This window comes from Mastigoproctus giganteus, chromosome 1, assembly GCF_048544385.1.
Source record: "Mastigoproctus giganteus isolate SK-2022 chromosome 1, ASM4854438v1, whole genome shotgun sequence".
NCBI lineage: Eukaryota > Metazoa > Arthropoda > Arachnida > Uropygi > Thelyphonidae > Mastigoproctus > Mastigoproctus giganteus.
The window spans coordinates 241,383,001-241,403,804 of NC_143575.1; the positions used below are offsets into that span (position 1 = coordinate 241,383,001).

Consider the following 20,804-nt stretch of genomic DNA (forward strand, 5'->3'; position numbering starts at 1 on the left):
TAAGGGCAAGTTGCTGCAATGGATAAAGGGATGGTTGAGGGTGAGATGGCAGAGTGTGGTAATAAATGGATACTGCTCTACATGAACTAATGTTATTAGTGGAGTCCCCCAGAGTTCGGTGCTGGGCCCATTGTTTTGTATATTTATCAATGATATTGATGAAGGTATATCAGATTTAATGTCCAAGTTTGCAGATGATACAAAGGTTGGCTTGGTTGTTAATGACAGTAAAGACAGTATGCTACTCCAACTGGATCTAAATAAGTTGGGAAAATGAGCTGAAAAGTGGCAACTGAAGTTTAACATTGACAAATGACTCAATGAAGTGGAAAATGAAAAAGACCTGGGGGTAATTGTACAGTCAAGTATGAAGTTTGCTGAGCAATGCAGAGGGACTGCCTGTGCAGGTCATGGAGTCTTATCAATGATATATAGGAATTTTGCTAACAGGGATAGGAAGGTGATTATCCTGTTATACAAGGCAGTGGTCAGGCTACACCTAGAGTACTATGTACAGGTCTGGAGGCCTCATTTTAGGAAGGACATAGAGTTGCTAGAACAAGTACAAAGAAGGGCCAACAAGATTGGTGAGGGGAACAAAGGGGTGCTCTTACCCAGAAAGGCCTAAGTTCTGCAATTTGCAGCGCCCGAAGACTAGGCACCTGTGAGATGATCTGATTGAGGTGTATTAAGGCCTTGAATGGGTTAAGAAAGCTGAATGCTGATGGGATGCTTCCTCTAGCTCAGATTAAGAACCTGAGGGGGCACAGATTCAAATTGAGGAAAGACAGTTGTAGAATAAACGTGCAGAAATTCCCCTTTAGCCAGCAGGTAGTTGATTGGTGGAACAGACTTTCATCTTTTGTTATGGAAGTTAATAGCCTAAATTTAAAGCTGAGCTGGACAGGCATTTGGGACGAATGGAGGGGTGAAATGGGAAGGTTTTTTTTTTTTTTTTAGGTATTTTGGCTGATGCTGCATTAGCTTGCTTTCTTGCATTGTATGCCTATGCTAATGCTACAGTCAAACCATTGATATCAAGTGGACCAATCTGCTGTTTTTCTTTGCCAAAGACTTTTCATAATCTACCTTTTCTTGTCTAACCTCCTCTGTGACTTGATTACAGACTAGCTTATATCTACCATAGGCTTCTGTGACACCTAACAATTTATGTGCATCCCATGCTTTCTTCTCTGCAACGAGTCTCATTAGTTCATCTGACATCCATTTGGGCCTGAACCTAGAGCAGTATTCCTCAATTGGAACAAAAAGCCTAGTAGCTTCCAAGATTACTTCCTGGAACGCTTCTCATTTAGAATTTGCTGTTGGTAACATCATTAGTTGGTCCCACTGTATAGAACCTAAAAAATGTCTGAGACCACTCTACGAAAGCAAAAACTCTTCCCGTTACCCCGGATGGTAGTTACATATTTAAGCTTCAACCCTTCCCCATCTCTTCCATCATGCAGTATGATTGATGACTTTTGAGGTTATGATGAACATCGTGGCGAGATCCAATCTTCCTTACATTTCAAGGGTACAGCTCTAAACCAGTGTTCGCAGGACAGCTGCTAGTTAGTACACCAGACTGAACCTATTAGTAACTCTTTAGGAGGCTTCTGGATCAGCTAGTGTATAATCTTGTTACCTCTACTCTGCCAGTGACTGGAGAGAGTCTGAGTAGTGTGTATGCGGGGGGCATTCTCGAGGCTATGTTATGTCAAGGATCTGGATATATTCTTACCATGAGTACCCAAAAATTTCATTACTTCATATAGCATGTCCCACCCACTTTTTCTTACTATTGAATACGCTATGAATTGTCAAACTAATAGAGTAAGCTTATCTGCGAAAAGATCTAAACCTCCTAATTCATTTCACAAATATACGTGGTCTCAACTCTAATCTCAAAGATGTCCATTTCCACTTGCAGTCTGCCAAACCCCATGTACTTTTTCTGACAGAATCTCAGTTATTGGTTCATTCAACTACTGCTCATCTCAGTTGCCCAAATTATTCACTATATGATTTCTTTCGCCTCAAAGGTGGTATTTGTGTATATGTCCCTTCTGATATTCCCTGTCAGAGACTTGGTAATTCGGAATCCCTTTTCGATCTTCTCTGGCTTAAAATCTCTCTACCTGTTTGTGCCAAATTCATCTGTCTCTACCATTCCCGCAATTCCCCTAATCACTTGGAGCCCTTTGACTTCCTCTCTTTGCAACTTGACTTTCTCCAGTCCAACTTTCCTAACAGTGAGGTAATTTTCCTTGTTGATTTTAATGTTCACAACTCCAGCTGGCTTCCGTTTTCTAGTCACACTAACTCAGCTGGTCGAGATGCTGAGGCTTTTGCAATTACCAATGGCCTTGCACAGATTGTTCATTTACCTACAAGAATACCGGACAGTCCTAACCATACAGCCAACACGCTTGTTCTTTTTCTCACAAACAACCCTTCTAAGTACACGGTCTAAGTGAGAAGTCCTTTAGGCACCTCAGATCACAACTTGGTGATTGTCTCTTCTCCAATGGAGCCTTTATCTCATGGCTATTCCCAACCTCGTATCGTTTGGCATTACAAGAATGCAAAATGTGATGACCTGCTAGATTTCTTTTCTTTTCCTTGGTCGGACTACTGTTTCAAAACTTGTGATGTCAACGTTTGCTCAGATCATGTCAGTGAAATTATTCTTGCATGAATGGAATCCTTTATCCCACACTCCACTTTAAAATCTCATCCTTTATGTAAATCTTGGTTTTCCAATAAATGTACTAAGGCTGTTCAAGAGAAGAATGTTGCATGTCGTAATTGGCTTGTTTCTAATTCTTCAGTTTCATTTTCTGCCTACACCAAAGTTCGCAACAATTGTAAAGCAGTTTTTAATTAGTCCAAACTAGAGTTTGATCAGGCTAAGAATAGAAAACTGCATCTTGCCCTAATGGTAGCTGAACATTCTGGTCTCTTGCCAAAGCTATTGGCCACCACCTTTGCCCATTTCTGCTCTTACCTCTGTCCAAAGCAGATGGTTCTGTTGTCACTTCAGCCAAGGATAAAGCTGACCTGCTAGCATCCCATTTTCCTTCCAACTCATGTATTAATGATCTTGATAAAACACCTCCCACCATTCCCAACACACTCGATTCAATGACGCCTGTGGTCTTCCGTCAAAAGGATGTCAGAAGGATTTTGACGAATCTTGATGCTACGAAAGCTCCAGGTCCCGATGGTATTTCTCCACTTGTTCTCAAAACCTGTGCTCCTAAACTTACTCCTGTACTTTGCCGCCTTTTTTCACTTTCTTATTCGAAAGGTGTTTTTCCTTCTGCTTGGAAATTTGCTCATATCCAGCCAGTTCTTAAAAAGGGGGACAAATCTCTCCCATCCAATTATCGTCCCATTGCAATTACTTCTACTCTTTCTAAAATAATGGAGAAATCAATTAACCACCAACTCTTAAACTACCTAGAAACCTTCTGTCTGATCAATGATCACCAGTATGGATTCCGTTAGTGTCAATCCACTGGTGATATTCTGCTTATGTTACCCATTTATGGACTAATTCAATGGAAAAGTTTGGTGAAACAAAAGCAGTTGCTCTTGACATTTCAAAGGTTTTCGATCGTGTTTGGCATAAAGGTCTTCTAAACAAGCTTCCATCTTATGGTTTGCCAACTGTTTTTTGTAATTGGTTATCCAGTTTTCTCTCGGATTGCTCACTGAGAGTGATGGTATATGGCTCTCTGTCTACTAACTTCTCCACTAATGCCGGTGTCCCCAAGGTTCAGTTCTTTTCCCCTTGTATATTAATGACCTTCTTCCATTGACTGGAAATCGTATCCATAGTTTTGTCGATGATAGCACATTGCATTCCACTTTCCATTTTGAGAAACCTTGTCCTACTCAATCAGCTTCAACTTCTCAAAAATCAGCTACCAGTTCCTTAAATGCCGATCTCCAGGTAATTCTCCAGTGGGCAAAGACAACTTAGTTGATTTCAACTCTTCTAAAACTCAGTCTTGTCTTATATCTCGCAAAAAGGATTCTTCTGCTCCTATGCTTATCTTTAGTGACACTCCCATTTCTAGGCAAAATGATATATCTCTTTTGGGGATTACCCTGACTTCTAATCTCTCTCTTGGCACAAACACATTACAAATATTGCTTCCTCTGCATCGAAAAAACTTGGTTTTCTCTTTCACTCTCGGCGTTACTTTTCTTCCAAACATCTGGTCGCTCTGTACAAATTGCAAATCCGCTCTACAATGGAATATTGTTCCCACATCTGGGGTGGTGCCCCCAAAACATCCCTCAGGCTTCTTGATTCCGTTCAGAAGAGGGCAGTTAGGTTAATTAATGATTCATCTGTAACAGAGTCTCTCCACTCGCTGTCCTATAGACGTACTGTTTTTGCTGCATGCCTCTTTTACAGATACTTCCATGGGCACCGTTCTTCTGAATTGGCTTCTATAATTCCCGCTCTCTCTTTCAAAACAGTCCGAACACGTCCTGCCACCAGCCAGCATCCATTTACTGTTCAACTTCAAACTCACAGAACCAACTTTTCATCTTCCTCATTTATTCATTCAACTGCCATTTTCTGGAACAACCTTCCGTCATAAGTATTTCCTGAAAATTACAGTCTACAGAAGTTCAAGTCCAATGTTAACAAATATCTTCTTTCGTCTTCTCAACCTCCAACCCAAGCACGGTACTAAGTACTATAGGTTCTAATGCCTCTCGTGTTTGGAGTTTGCATAAAAAAAAAAAAAAAAGTAAATCCCACATCAGTACACTGTGATCACTGCTACCTAGTGGTTGCTTTATCTGTAAATTCTTAATGCATGAATAATCACTGCTGATAATCAGATCAAGAGTGTTACTCCCTCTTAACATGCTTCTGTAAAAAACAATCATCCAATAAATCCACAAAAGCCTTGATAGTGTGCAAGTGACAAACTGGAACTTGCGGCTCCACTTGCGAGTGGAGACGCAAGTTCCAGTCTATATCTGGGAAGTTAAAATCCCCAGTTATAAGACACTGATTTACTGACCCACTCTATTTCTCTGTATAATTGTTCATTGTACTCATGAGAGTCATTAGGCCTATAACAAACTCCTACCCTCATTTTTGCTTTCCCAGTGCTTATGTCACACCAAACTGGCTCAACATTGCACTGTCCATGTATGTCACCTATATGCACTTCCTTAGATTTTATGTGTTTCTTAACTAATAGCCTAACCCTTCTCCCTTCCTATCCTGTCTGTCTTTCTGTATACATTGTACTCCCCAAATTCCAATTCTGCATCCCTTATATCTGAGTGGCACCATGTCTCTGATATCCCAACAATATCTGCCTTAAATGTCTTAACCAGCACTTCAAATTCATCAAATATGTTTACTATACTCCTAGCATTGGTGTACATGCAAGTATACATGCACCTGTTCTTACTAATCAATGGTAATCAATGGGTGCTGCTCTTCGTGGACTAATGTTATTAGTGGAGTGCCACAGGGTTCGGTGTTGGGTCCACTGTTGTTTTGTATATTTATCAATGATATTGATGAAGGTATATCAGGCTTACTGTCAAAGTTTGCAGATGATACAAAGGTTGGCAGGGTTGTTAATGACAGTAATGGCAGTGTGCTACTGCAACAGGATCTAGATAATTTGGGCAGATGGGCTAAGAAGTGCAACTGAAGTTTAACTTTGACAAATACAAAGTACTGCATATGGGTAGAAGTAACCCGAGAGAAAAGTACCAACTGTGTGGTACTACACTTAAGGTGGTAGAAAATGAAAAAGACCTGGGAGTAATTGTGCAGTCAGATATGAAGTTTTCTGAGCAGTGCAGACAGGCTGCCAGGGAAGGTCATGGAGTTTTGTCAATGATATATAGGAATTTTGCTAGCAGGGAAAAGGAGGTGATTGTCCCTTTCTATAAGACAATTGTCAGGCCACACCTTGACTACTGTGTACAGGTCTGCAGGCCTCATTTTAGGAAGGATGTAGATTTTCTTGAGTGTGTACCACGAAGGGCACATACACACATCATTAGACCACTGTTCCAGTTGATAGTATCAAATGCTCAGCTAAGTTTATGAAGACCTCCAGCACATATTTACTGGGGTACTATTCTTGACAAAGATGAGTACTGCATGGAGAGCATCTTTGTTCCTTGGGCACCCGTAAATCCATATTAGTATTAGTAATGGCCGCATGGTGCAAGAAAGCCTATGGCTTATGCTGTGCCAACCAAAAAAAAAAAATCCGAACAAAACAATGATAAAAACAAACAAAAAAAAAAATAAATAAATAAATAATAATAATTAATAAAAAAAAAAAAAAAAAGGAAATTAAACCTAACATCCTATGCGCTTCCCTTACCCAAAAGTACTATCCAGATGACCTTTGAATTTCCCCAAACTGTCGGCCTCTACCACCCATGAAGGCAACCTATTCCAGTAATTTATAACTCGCTGCTAAAATAAAACTTCCTGCAGTCCAATCTAAACGTTCCCCCCCCCCCCGTAACTTGAATTTATGTCCCCTAGTTCTAGCATCATTTATAATCTTGAAAATTTCATCCTCATTCATTTTACTGATGCCTCTCAGAGCCTTAAACACCTCAATCAAATCTCCTCTAAGGTGTCTAGTTTCCAAACTCTGCAGCCCACATATTCGAAGTCTTTCTTCATAAGGACGCCCTTTTGCCGATCTCACCAGGCGAGTTACCCGTCTTTGCACCCTTTCAAGAAGCTCGATGTCTTTCTTTAGGTGCGGTCTCCATATTTGAACACAGTATTCCAAGTGTGGTCTAACGTAAGCCTTATATAATGGGATTATCACGTCCCTATCTCTACTTGCAAAAGTTCGATAGATCATCGATAGGACACCATGGGCCTTCCTTGCAACCTGTTTATAATGCTCAGAGAATTTCATGTCTGACCCAAGTCCCTTTCCTCCAGTACTGGGTTTAGTTGAACTCCACCAAGTGAATAAGTTATTTTGGGATTACTGTTTCCCAGGTAATACCTTACACTTTGTTGGATTAAACCATAGCTGCCATTTTTCTGACCATTCCTGAAGTCTATCTAGGTCTCTCTGAAGAAGCTCAGCTTGACAGTGATCATTAACTACTCTACCAATTTTAACATCATCTGCAAATTTAGACATCACGCCCTCTATCCCTTCATCAATGTCGTTTATGAAAATTAAAAACAACAGTGGTCCTAATACTGATCCTTGGGGAACCCCACTTCTTACATCAACCCAATCTGAGGAATAGCCATTTATCGCAACCCTCTGCCTCCTGCCCTGAAGCCATCCTTCTATCCATCTAAGGATTTTCCCAGTGATTCCAACCTGTTCCAACTTATAAAGCAACCGCTCATGTGGGAATGAGTCAAAAGCTTTGCTGAAATCTAAATAAACAATGTCGAAATTATTCCCTAAATGCAGCTCGTGAGTGACCCTTTCGAAATAGCGAACCAATGTTAAACATGATTTTCCCTTTACAAAACCATGCTGAGTATCCTTGAGAATTTCAATTTGATCCAAATGATCCTGAATTCCACCCTTGATCATTGCCTCCATGATTTTCCCTACTACTGAAGTCAGACTGACAGGTCGATAATTTCCAACTTCACTTTTAGAGCCACCCTTATGTATGGGAGATACATTTGCACTTTTCCAATCCAAGGGAATCTCCCCAGAGTCTAGTGATGCTCGCACAATTAGCCTCAATGGTTCAGTGCACTCGCTTGCCGCCTCCCTTAAGATTATAGGGTATATTCCATCAACTGCAGGAGCCTTACTGGTCTGTAGGTCGAAAGTTTTTTTCATTAAATAATCTTGTGAAATTTCAAGATTATTTAATGAAAAAAACTTTCATTAAATTTATTGTTTATTAGATACTAAGATTTAAGTGAGTATAATTCGTAATTCTAATTGCAAATATCCCTTCATATACATCTCCCAGCCCTGGCAAAAGTACTATTGAGTGATATGACCCTGAACCATTTGTTGGCTTATATGGTGACTTTTGCAGTATCTTCAGTAGTATATCTCCTTCTAAAGGAATAGGAAACAGCCATCTCTAAGATAAGTATTGTTTACCGTCAAAAGAAAATTAGGGAGAGAGGAGATGAAATCATTTGATGGCTTTGCCTTTCACTAAATCCATTCCTGGTCATCTGTTATTTTTAATTCATTGTACTGCATCAACCAGTTCACCCAAGGTAAACCCAGGTTCTTCAATCCTATTAATGTAATCATTATTTAAGTCCATTATATGTACATGATGATGAGTCTGCTCCTCATCCGTTTGCACTCTCATTAAACTATCCAGGATAGCAGACATTGATTCCTCCCACATTATATTAGTTTCTCATGGCCCCTGATTTGTACCGTACATGATGTCTTTCAGTGGTCTTATCCTGTCAGTTGTAATTTTGTACACCAAATGCCAGGGATCTGCATTATGTGTGGGTAGTATGCAGAATTTAATTCAATCATTACAGCCCATTCATAGTCCTGGCATTGTTCTACCCTCAGTGAACAGTACCAGAGGGTAAACTTGCTCTTGAAATCATCCCATATTAGCTTTGTGTTGATCTTTTACATCCAAAATGATATTAAGCAATATCCTTGATCAAAAGAATACTGCTGGCCTACTAGCTGTCAACTTTAATTATGCTAGGACACTATAATAGCAAAGTGCACATACCAGTGCAGATTAGTAAATTCCATAGTGATGTTGATACATAAACACCTGCAGAATTATGCAAAGTGCCTTCCATGATGGAAAGTTTGAGTACTGGTATTTCCTCTCTGTTCTAGAGCAACCTCTTCCGTAATGGAATGATATATTTTGACAGTTACAATCACTACCACTTGGTGAACACAAGTCTTTGTGGCCCATGCTATATTTTCATAATGATACTTATGGATTTGTGACTACCTTTGCACCACAAATCCATATAAATATGATTATATGAACATATAAATTGTGATAAATATTATTCTTGTTTCTACACATATAATGGTTTGAATGATAATATTGCAAATTTAAGTGAATTCTGAATTTTACCAGAATATTTTTTTGGATTTCTTTAGACCAATCGTAGTGTCCATTCTCTGCATTAAACTGAAATTTTGTTAATTTTAAGACCATTTAGGATATATGACAGGGAAACACAAAGTCAACTATGGGAGAGAGTTACCTCATTGCAGAAGGGAAAAATTTATATTGAGGTAAGTTTGGCAAAATAATTCATACCATTTCTTAACTTTCAGTATGTTGAATTCATTTATTATTGCCTTTTTTTATTTCATTTCATACAACAGAACTGTAATGTGGCCAGAGAAGTTTTACATGGAGGTGCTGATTACTGTGATAGTTGGAATTGGTACTTTTGGATTTGATAGTCCAAAAGTACCAATTTCATGTTACTAAGACTAAAGCTTAAAGTGAAAATAGGATAGCATGCTTTAGCAAATGAAGGCTAATGCCGTCATTTGCTAAAGCATGCTATCTTATTTTCTCTTATGTCCTAGCCAGAGTAAGCACTCCTTCCTCTAATTCTTGCTTGATACCATCAAAATCACCTTCCTTTGAGTCTGCCTCTGGGCATGTTGTGTTTAATAAAAAAAAAATCTATTCTCTAGATGGCAAGGTCAAAAAGAGTTACAAAGTTATTGTGACTGTGTGCACAACGAATTATTACGGACAGCTAGATTTTCAGTGCCACAGCTCATAATGGGCAGTGCATTTTATGTGGTAATATGTGGGCTCTTTCCTCTAATGCTTGTTTAATTCCATCAATCCACCTTCCTGTGGGTCTGTCTCTAGGCATATTATGTTCAGTTAGATTCAATTAAAAAAAAAAGCTCTTTATTCTCTAGATCAGTGCTTCCCAACCTTTTTTTGCACCAGGGCACTCTTGGAAAATTATAATTTTTGTACAGCACACAGAGATAAACTGAGGCACATTTTGGGGTCTCTATAAGGACTTTGAGAAACTTTATTACATTACATTTGCTTTATATTATGTATGTAATTATGATAAGAAAAGTAAAATATAAATACTATGGAAGATATTAAATATTTAATACTAAATTCACATAAAACTTCAAAATAAAATCTTTTCAAATTTTTTAATGAGAAACTTGAGCTTGCTTCTGTGAACATAACATTCATTCATTTGAAAATGACTACTCATAACTCCTGATCCAGACTTTTTAATGACGATCCCATCAAATTCTTCATATTCACTATCAACAAGAAATTTTGTTTACACAAATAGGTGGTAGCAAATAGAAGAAGAGTGTCAGTTGCTTTTTCTCCGATTGAAGGAAACTCCTTTCTCGCCATTAAACAAAATTCAGATAACTCTTTCTTTAAATTGTACTTGAAGGGTATGATTGTTTCTTGAATCTAATGCCTCTTCTTTCATTGATAAATGTAATTTGTTATTTCTAGGGATAATGCAAATGGATTTCAAATCCAATGAAATTTTTTTACATCAAGTATTTCAGAATAATGATGATGTTTAAATTTACTCTACTAATCCCAATAATTCTTCTTTAGGATTTAAATTATAGCACCAATTAAACATTGTTAGTGATTCATTTTTAACCTCATTTTTCCAAATTTGAATTTTTTCTTTATATCCATAAATTTTGCCCATACATATTAAGTACATATAAACTTTTCCTGTACATAGTATGTTTAAGTGGTGATATCAAACTATTTTCAATATAAAAAAAAAATTGATTTTTATTAAAGATAAAAGAAAAAACATAATCATATACAGTCAAACTTGGTTATAATGAGCACAGAAATAACGAGATCATGGCTGTAATGAACAAAAAGCCATAATGATTTTAATTTATTTGTATTCCCATTCAATTTCTCACTGTTATAACGAGCGTACTACACGGATATACCAAACAAATTTTAGTAACTATGCAAACATTCTTAATTATTCATGTAGTCGAATAAACCCAATTCTTGTAATAGAAGAAAATGAAAAGGGCAACTTAGCTTTATGACCACCTGCATCGGATTAGCAGCCTGTTTATGATCTCGTCCTTTTGGGGACGGGGGCTATACAATAATGCATTGCCATTCCGCTTGTCGCATTACCCTATTTACAGATTGCCTTGTATTCACTAAACTATAAATTTATTTCGGGATTTCTAAGAACCATGTATGAATTTCAGGACTTCTAAGAACTTTGTATGCAGATCACTTTATGACTTTAAAGTAAAATCTGTTAGAAATTAACCCTTCCTTCGGAAACATGTCTACTAACAAAAGAAAGTGTCTCTCAGTTCATGGAAAGTTTAAATTATTTGTGAGTTAGAACGTGGTACAAAAAATGTTGAAGTGTGTAAAAAGTTTTCTTTGTCCTCTTCAAGTGTATCGACATTGTGGAAGAATAAAGATGTTTACATATCGGCATTGGAAAAGAACATAACCGGAAAAAAAAAAATTTAGAAAGTGCAAGGTTACAAACATTGATGAAGCATTGCTTCAATGGTTCACCACACAACGAAGTGCTGGATTTTCAATAGATGATCCACTCTTGAAGGCTCAAGTGGAAAAATTTGCTAAACAATTTGTATGCTTTTGTGTGTAACAACGGTTGGCTGGATCGATTTAAAAACTGACATAACATTGTTTATGCAAAAATTAGTGGAGAATCTCGATCTGCAGATCCAATAATGGCAAATGAAGGGATTGACCGTGTTTGGGCAGAAATCAGGAAATATTCCAATGACGAAGACAACTACAATAGTTGTACTACTGCAACAGGATCTAGAAAATTTCGGCAGATGGGCTGAGAAGTGGCAACTGAAGTTTAACATTGACAAATGCAAAGTACTGCATATGGGTAGAAGTAACCCCAGACGAACTTATTAACTGTGTGGTATTACACTTAGGGTGGTAGAAACGAAGACCTGGGAGTGATTGTGCAATCAGATATCAAGTTTTCTGAGCAGTACAGGCTGCCAGAGTAGGTCATGCCATTGACATACAGGAGTTTTGCTAGCAGGGAAAAAATGTAGTGGTTGTCCCTTTGTATAAGGCAATGGCCAGTCCTTGAGTACTGCGTACAGGTCTTGGGGGCCTCATTTTAGGAAGGATGTAGAGTTGCTTGAGCGTGTACAGAGAAAGGTAACAGGATTGGTGAGGGGGCTCTCTTAGCAAGAAAGCTTAAGTTCTGCAAATTGCAGCAGCTGGAGACTAGTCACCTGCGAGGTGATCTGATTTAGCTATATAAGGCATTGAATGGGTTGACTACACTGAATTCTGATGGGATTCTTCCTATTGCTCAGATTATGAACATGCAGGGGCATAAATTCAAATTGAGGAAAGGCAGTTGTAGAATAGATGTGCAGAAATTTGCCTTTAGCCAGCAGGTTGTTAATTGTTGGAACAAACTTCCATCTGTCATTGTGGAAGTTCATCATCCTCATCATCAGCCATTTTCAATCCACTGCAGGATGAAGTCCTCTCCAGCAACTTTCCAGTTCCTTCTGTTTTCAGCACTGGCCATCCATTTACTACCCACAAACTCATGAATTTCATCTATCCATCTCCGCCTTTGTCTTCCAGGTTTTCTTCTAGCTCCTCTTGGATACAATTCTGTTATTTTCTTAGTCCATCTGTCATCATGTCTTTGAGCTATGTGACCTGCCCAGGACCATTTTAGTTCTTTAGTTTTGATAAGAATGTCCTTTACTTGAGTTTGCTGCCTAATCCATGTGTTTCTCTTCTTATCTAACAGTCTGATTCCCAATATAATTCATTCCATTCTTCGCTGTTAGTAGTTCTCAGCTTCTCTTCCATTCTTTTGGTGAGTGCACAAGTTTCACTTCCATAAGTCATGGTGGGGAGTATACATTGGTTCATTATTTTACGTTTCAGACAAACTGGGATATTGCTATTCAGTAGGGCGCCTCCGTAGCCAGGTGGGAAGGAGCAGCAGTGCGTAGCACACGCTTCTTGATTAGACCGGGGTTCGAGCCCGTCACCACCAAATACGGAGGATGCGGAAAGGTCATTCAGGGAATGACCACCGCATATCCCGGAGCAATATGGCCTTAGTTGCTAATGCTCCTAAAAACCAAATAACAACAACAACAACAACAGCTATTCAGTATGTGACTATATTTCCTGAATGCTCTCCATCCAAAATTTATTCTTCTCTTGACTTCCAGCCATTTATCATTATTACAGCTAATAACTTGTCCCAGATAAGTATATGACTCCACCTTTTCAATTACTGCTCCTTCAATCATTATTTCCCTTTCTGTAGCATACTTGTTCATCATTACTTTTGTTTTAGCCATATTCATCTTTAGTCCAAAATCCTTACTAACTGTGCATAACTTATTAAGATTTTCCTCTAATTCTTTGGGATCTTGGCTTATGACCACAATGTCATCTGCAAATTGTAAATGGTTTAGGTACTCTCCGTTCACATTGACTCCTTTCTGCGACCAGTCTAATCTTCTGAAAGCTTCCTCAAGGGCAGCAGTAAACAGCTTCGGAGATATTGTGTCTCCTTGTCGAACTCCTTTCTCAATTTTAAATTTGCTACTGTCTTTGTCTAGTCTAATAAAGGAGGTAGCATTCTCATATATTTTCTTCAAAATCATAATATGTGGGCCTTGTCTTTCCAGTGCCCAAAACATTGCCTTATGCTGTATCAAATGCCTTTTCATAATCCACAAATGCCAGGCATAATGGTGTTTTATATTCATTTGCTTTCTCCATTAGCTGTGATATTATGTGAAGGTGATCCATAGTTGAGAATCATGTCTTAAAGCCAGCTTGCTCTTTTGATTGATTCTCATCAAGTATTCTTTCTAATCTGTTAGTAATGACCGTTGTGATCAACTTGTAGATGTGGGATAACATTATGTGTTCTAAAATTTCCAATTTTGATTTATCTCCTTTCTTGTGCAGCAAAACTATGATTGCATTATTCCACTGCTTAGGCGTCACACCTTTTCTAATGCACTTTGTGAAGAGCCTTGCCACTTTTTGTGTTATGTCTCTTCCTCCCAATTTTAACAACTGTACAGTAACTTCATCTTCCCCCAGGGCTTTCTGATTCTTCATTTTCTTCAGTGCATGTTCTACCTCATCAGGAAGAATATCGGGTATGTTGTATTTGTGTTGCTAATTTGCAGTCCATCTTCCCCACTGCTGGCATCATTCCCTCGTTCCTTGTATAATTCTCTATAGTAGTCTTCTGCTATTTGAATTATGCCTTCTCTGCTGTTTATAAGTACACCATTGCTATTCTTTAGTTTCAGTATCATTTGTCTTTCTGTATTACGGCTCATGGCTGCTGATTTAAATCTTTTCTTTTCCCTTAATGTTTGTTCTACTTTTCTTGTGTTAAATCTTCTTATGTCCTCTCTGAGTCTCTTTCTAATGGCTTTGCATAACTCAGTATACTCAATTTTCTCCCTGTCAGTGTTTTTCTTGCTCTTCATTTGTCGTCTTTGGTTAATCATGACTAGTGTTTCTTGGCTAATTTTTTCTTCTTTGGATTTCTGTTTCCCTATAGGTTTCTTGGGCTTTATCACTTTCAAAAAGTTGTAATATTCCTCGTCGATATCTTGGTCCTGGGCAGCCTGCAGAAGCTCAAACTTGTTCTTAAATTCCAGTATATACTGCTTTTTCTCCTCTTCTGTTATCTCAAAGACCTTTGTATTATTTACTCGAGTCAGTTTTTTCCTTTCCTACATCTATATCAAGTGTTCATCTTACCATTCTGTGATCACTTCCAACATTTACCTTATTCAGGATGGTAGCATCATTCACAATATATTTTCTGTTAGTGAGAATGAAGTCGATTTCATTAGTTGTTAATCCATTTGGACTCTTCCATGTCCACTTTCTGTTCACCCTTTTCTTGAAAAAAGTATTCATTACTGACAATCCTTGAGATTCTGCAAATTCCACAAGTCTTTCATTTCTTTCACCAATTCCAAAATTTCCTATAGTTTCCCTTTCTGCACTGTTTTGTCTTTATCCAACCTTAGCATTGAATTTCTCCATAATAATAGTGTAGTGGGTTTTCTGCTCATCTAGAAGACTCAGTTTCGGTGTACATTTCTTCAACCTCTTCATCATCATGGCTCGATGTTGGTGCATAAATCATTATAACCTTTAGCTTGTACCTCTTAGAAATCTTGAGTATTAGTCTTGACACCCTTGGTGATGTACTTTTGAATTCCAAAATGTTGTTTTTTAAATCTTTATGGACCAGAAACCCAACTCCACCTTCACTCCTTTCACTGTTTCCATTGGTGTACAGCAGATTTCCACTTGGTAAACTTATAAATGATTCATTTTAAGTGGAAGTTGATAACTTAAACAAATTCAAGGAGCAACTGGACAAACTTTTAGAGGGAATTGTTGTGTGAAATTGTTTTTTTTTTTTTTTTTTTTAGCTGATGCTACATAAACTCATACTCTTGCTTTCTTGCACCAGATGCCTCTATTACTATTACACCTACGAAACAGGACTTTTTTATAATTTGACACCTAACAATACATTTAAATTCAAAGGGTAAAAATGTGTTGGTGGGAAAAAATCAAAGGCTCGCTTAAGTGCTCACATGCGTAAATATAACAGGAGCTGATAAAAAAAAAAACTGTTTGTTATCAGAAAATCATTGAAACCTTGGTGTTTCAAAAATGTAAGGAAACTTACTATGGATTACACTGCAAATAAGAAAGCTTGGATGACTTTGGATATTTTTCGGGAATACGTAAATGATTGGAATCAGGAGCTATTCAAAAAGAAGAAAAATATTTTATAGTTAGTTGATAACTGTCCTTCACATCCCCAGAATTAAAATTTGTCCAACTTAATAAACTAGTGTTGCTGCCTCCCAATGTGACATCAATTTTACAACCAGTGGACATATGTGTAATCAAGAGTTTGAAAGGATTTTATAAAAGATTTCTTGTTCTACATCTGATCAATCAAAGAGAACAGAAACTTACCAAGTCTATATCGATATTGGATGCTATAAATTTATTGAATGATGCATGGAACAATGTTACTTCGACAGCCATATTGAATTGCTTCAAGAAATTGAAATTAAATTCAATTGAAATATTTCAATTGTGGATGAAGAAGGTGGAAACGAAGAAAACAACTTGCCATTATCCAAATAGTTGCTACTTAACAATGTTGTAGGTTTTAATACAGATAACATCGATGAATTTATATGAGTCGATGACAACTTATTAACTAGTGGTCTTCCTACAGAGAGTGACATTGTAGATGCTGTGCTTAACAAAGATAATAACGATGATCATTGTGATGATGATATGACAACAATTGAAAGTGAATCAAAATCAGTGCCGACAATCTCACAAGCTCAAGGTGCAATGGACACATTAGTCAATTTCTTTGAAGAAACTGAGGCAAGTAATGAGACTTTTAATGCACTGAGTGTTTTAAGGAAAAACTTAAGAAATATCAAAGTGAAATCTTTAAAACAAACATCAGTTTTAAGATTCATAAATAAAGACTAATTGAAATCGTGTTTATTATTAAATAGTATTGTTTTTTAATTACAGAGAAATAAATTATGTTTAGTATTAAGTGTATGGTTTTAAAATTAGACAAATAAATTGTGTTTAATATTAAGCGTATTGTAGTTTATAAAAGGTAAAGTGCAGCCATTATCACCTCACTGCAGGATGGAAGCCTCCTCAACAATTCATGCTGAGGGAAATGGACCATAATCTACCACACTGGTCCAGTGCGGTTGGCAGATCTACCGTATTCAGCAGTCTGGGGCTTGAACCCCGGTCTACTCAAAGAGCGTGTGCTACTGCACTCCCTCTCCTGACCACTCGGCTACAGAGGCCATTATACAAGCATATTAATACAAATAATATGTAGGTATATACAGTACTTATATTATTTTTTTTTTCTCTTTAATATTTCTTTTGTTTTTTGAATCTATCTTTTTATCAAGTTATTGAGAATTTAAAAAAATAGGAGGTAGATTTAACTCCTCACTGATATAAAGTGTTCGTTGTTTAATGGCCTAAGGGGTTTCCCCATCTCCTCCATCATTGATATAGCGAGTAACGGTTATAACGAGGAAATTTTTCCTGTCCCTTGATGCTCATTATAACCAAGTTCAACTGTATACTTAAGTGTTCTACTGATTTTCTGATTATTTTCAAATTATAGAATCTTGCATAAGAAATGATTTGAATCACTTTTTTGCCTTGCATTAAAAAGATATCTTTCAAATTTAAGTTAAAAAAGAAGAGGAAATATAAAAAAAGAGAGAAAGCATGATTTTTATACTTCTAACACAGGTCAAACTGAAGTGCCTATAAACTAAAATCAGTGGTTAGTGGAAATCACATTCAGCTATACCCAGTTAGCGATGCCACAATGCATTCTGATTAGGCTTTTATATCTTTTTGTATAATAAAATTTCAAATGGTTGTACAAATTGGATTTGATTTTTTATAACTATGAAAATTTTATAAAAGTAAATCTCTTGCGGCACACCAATTGGGAATGTCTATTCTAAATGGCAAGGCCAAAAGAGTTACAAATTCATTATGACTGCATGCATAGAAAATTATTAAAGACAGCTAGATTTTCAGTGCCACAGTTTGTAGTGCACTGTATATTTTATGTGATAACATGTGGGTTCAATCCTCCAACCTCATTACCTGTGGCCATGCACACTAAGCAATAGACCCTGGCTGGCTGGCTTCAAAAATCTGTTTAGTTTATCTTACTTCTCCAATCATTTCTGCATGCCTTATGAAGTTTGCTTCACTTACCTTTGATTGAATTTTTGTTATCCCAAGATTTTTTCTTATTTATTTGTTATATGATCTTGAATTGTTTTGGTTTGTTAGTTCCATTACAGTATATGCAGTTAAGTTATTACCTACAAAGCAGCATGTTGCCATGTGGGATTGTAAAAGAATTAATATAAGTTATTTTAGTGCTGAGATTGAAACAGTTGCTAGAGTGGGCTAATAAATGTATTCAAATAAAATGTAAGAATAAATGTATAAATGTAATAAATGACTAGTATTTAGGCACCCCCTTTATAAATACTGTGGACTGTAGCAGAAATTCCCAGTGCATGAATATCAGTTGAGAGTTACCAATATAAATCTCGTGAGTCTACCTGTGCAGTAGTGGCAGAACTACCGTGTGTTAGAAGCCAGTATGGGTCATGAATCAGAATTTGCCGTCTTTCATTGTGAGGTGGAAGTGGATGTCAGTAAGCTTTCTAGACATGCAGCCACTGTGATTCATGTGAACCTGCTGAAATCCACTGTAGCAGATGTTAATCAGAGATGGAAAACCATACATGATACCTCAGTGAAAAAAGTTCTGGACAGCTGCATGGAATGTGTTTAATGAACCATAAAAGGGTAATTCATGCCTTGTGTGTTGTCTATAGAAAACATTATGGAGCAGGTCCAAGAGGTCACAGGAATATTTATCAACACATCAACCATTTTTAAAGAGCTGCATGTCTTAGTTTCATTGGTAGGGGGGCAGCTGTGCATAAGCCCAGTATTATGGCCATCAATATAAAATGGCTTTTGGAGTGTTGCCATTCTCAACATTCGTGGATTCTAGAACATTGACAGAAGGTGCTACAGAGTGATAAATCTCACTGCACAACTTTTTCTGGTGGATATGTTTTGGTTTGGAGATTGCAGAGCATTCCCTGATGAAGTGTATTACCTTGACTATGAAGTTTACTGGAGACAGTCTCGTGGTATGGAGCTGTTTCAGTCAATTTATGGTAGTGCCTTAAACAATTAGGCTTGACCTGCCTGTGGCCTAGGTACTGCCTTCACCCAAGGCTAACCACCTGCACTGTCTTGGGTGAAGATGCAAGGCAGTAGTCGAGCCTCACCTGGAGTACTGCATACAGGTCTGGAGGTCCCATTTTAGAAAGGTCTCATTTCAGAGAAGGGCAGTGAGATTGGTGAGGGGAGGCTAGGCACCTGTAAGGTGATATGATTGAGGTGTATAAGGCTTTGAATGGTTTGAGCAAGCTGAATGCTGATGGAATTCTTCTTCTTGCTCATATTACACACTTGAGGGGGTATAAATACAAATTGAGAATAAACAGCTGCAGAAAAAATGTGTCAAAATTTGCCTTTAGCCAGTGAGTGGTTGAGATATAGAAGTTCCCATAGTGAAAAATTTTAGCTATAGAATTTGTACAATTGCTAAACAGTGCTTTTCAAAAGCAGCATGTTCAGCTATTTTTAATATTACCTTTATGTTCTTCTTATTATTATTTTTGTCTTGTTTATACTCCAACATGACCACTAGCTCGAATGAGTTTACATTAATTATTTTGACAATGATTACAGTTATTGTCAAAATACAGTGGCATTTAGCAGTCATGCAAGCTTGAACTACAGTCCACTCAAAGTGTAAGTATTACTGCACTCTTGTACTTGACCACTTGGCTGTATCAGTCCATAAATATTTAATGAAATAGGATTGAGAAAGATCACTGAAAAAGGCACAGGAATGAATAATTATAACCATGAAAGATGAAAATAAGAAATATTCAATATTTACTCTGGGTGCATGTGTTATTATTGAAGTGATTAAATTAGTAGTACTCTGCCAACTGACAATGAGAACATTAATCAACTTTCTTTTGTTTCCTTTTTTTTTTCTTTTTTTTTTTCTTTTTATCAGGAATGAGTACAAAATTATATTTATCTGTAAAATGCTACTAGTTTTTAATTATTTTAGTTATTATATTATAACTTGAAAGCTCCTGCTCCTGCTCTCAAAGGTGTATAACGTTTTATAAAGTTATGCCACCTTGACCCCCTTATGTATGACTGAGTTTGTGTCAAGTGCATTCATACATATACTACGCCAAATTCAGTGTAGCATAAGGTATCATATGATCACATTTGTGAAAAAACATTTTTGATTTAAAAAAACTAAAATGTGTATGTTTGCAAGTATACTTTATTTTTAATTTGAAAGTGAAATGCACAAGGCATAATTCTTATGGGTTTTGGTATTTAACTATATAATATTGGTATAAATACATCATAGTTAACCCATAAATTTGAACTACATAAGTAATATAGAAGGCATCATTTTAATTGTATCTCATATTGTGGTTGCCTTCACAATGAGATAGCGGTATTGCACTACTTCAAATAAATTTTGAGAGATGCCAAAGGGTGTTGGTAAAAATGTAATTTGAAAATGAAATGCACAAGGCATAATTCTTATGCGTTTTGGTATTTTATAGCCATATTATATTATACAGTTAAATACCAAAACCCATAAGAATTATGCCTTGTGCATTTCATTTTCAAATTACATTTTTACCAACACCCTTTGGCATCTCTCATATTGTGGATATAACTTCACAACTGTGATGGCATATTGCATTACCAGGGTATCTGCCCACCCACCCACTAATGATGAAGCCCAATAGCTTCGAAACAATTGTCAGGGTGGTGGTATCCTCTGAAAATAAATAACAGTAGTCTTCTCTACTAGAGAAGCGTTATTTATTTGAAGTAATTCAATAGTAGCTATCTTGTTGTGAAGGCAACCACATTATGAGATACAATTAAAACGATGCCGTCTATACTACTTATGTAGTTCAAATTTATGGGTTAACTATGGTGTATTTATACTTTATTTTTAAATATGTATTATGCTTTTGTAAGTTGTGTAGCATTAAAACTACAGTAATAACTTCCCTGAGAAC

The 20,804-nt window shown here is 37.0% G+C and overlaps 1 protein-coding gene across 1 annotated transcript in view; it reads left to right on the plus strand.

The window, feature by feature from the left end:
- The window catches only part of Nt5c (5' nucleotidase C), a 167,190-nt gene that overhangs the window by 91,621 nt on the left and 54,765 nt on the right, over positions 1-20,804 (plus strand). Inside the window, exon 10 of the mRNA XM_090369349.1 lies at positions 9,173-9,257. Coding sequence (XP_090225475.1) covers positions 9,173-9,257 — 85 coding nt within the window. The remainder of the gene's footprint in view (positions 1-9,172; positions 9,258-20,804) is intronic.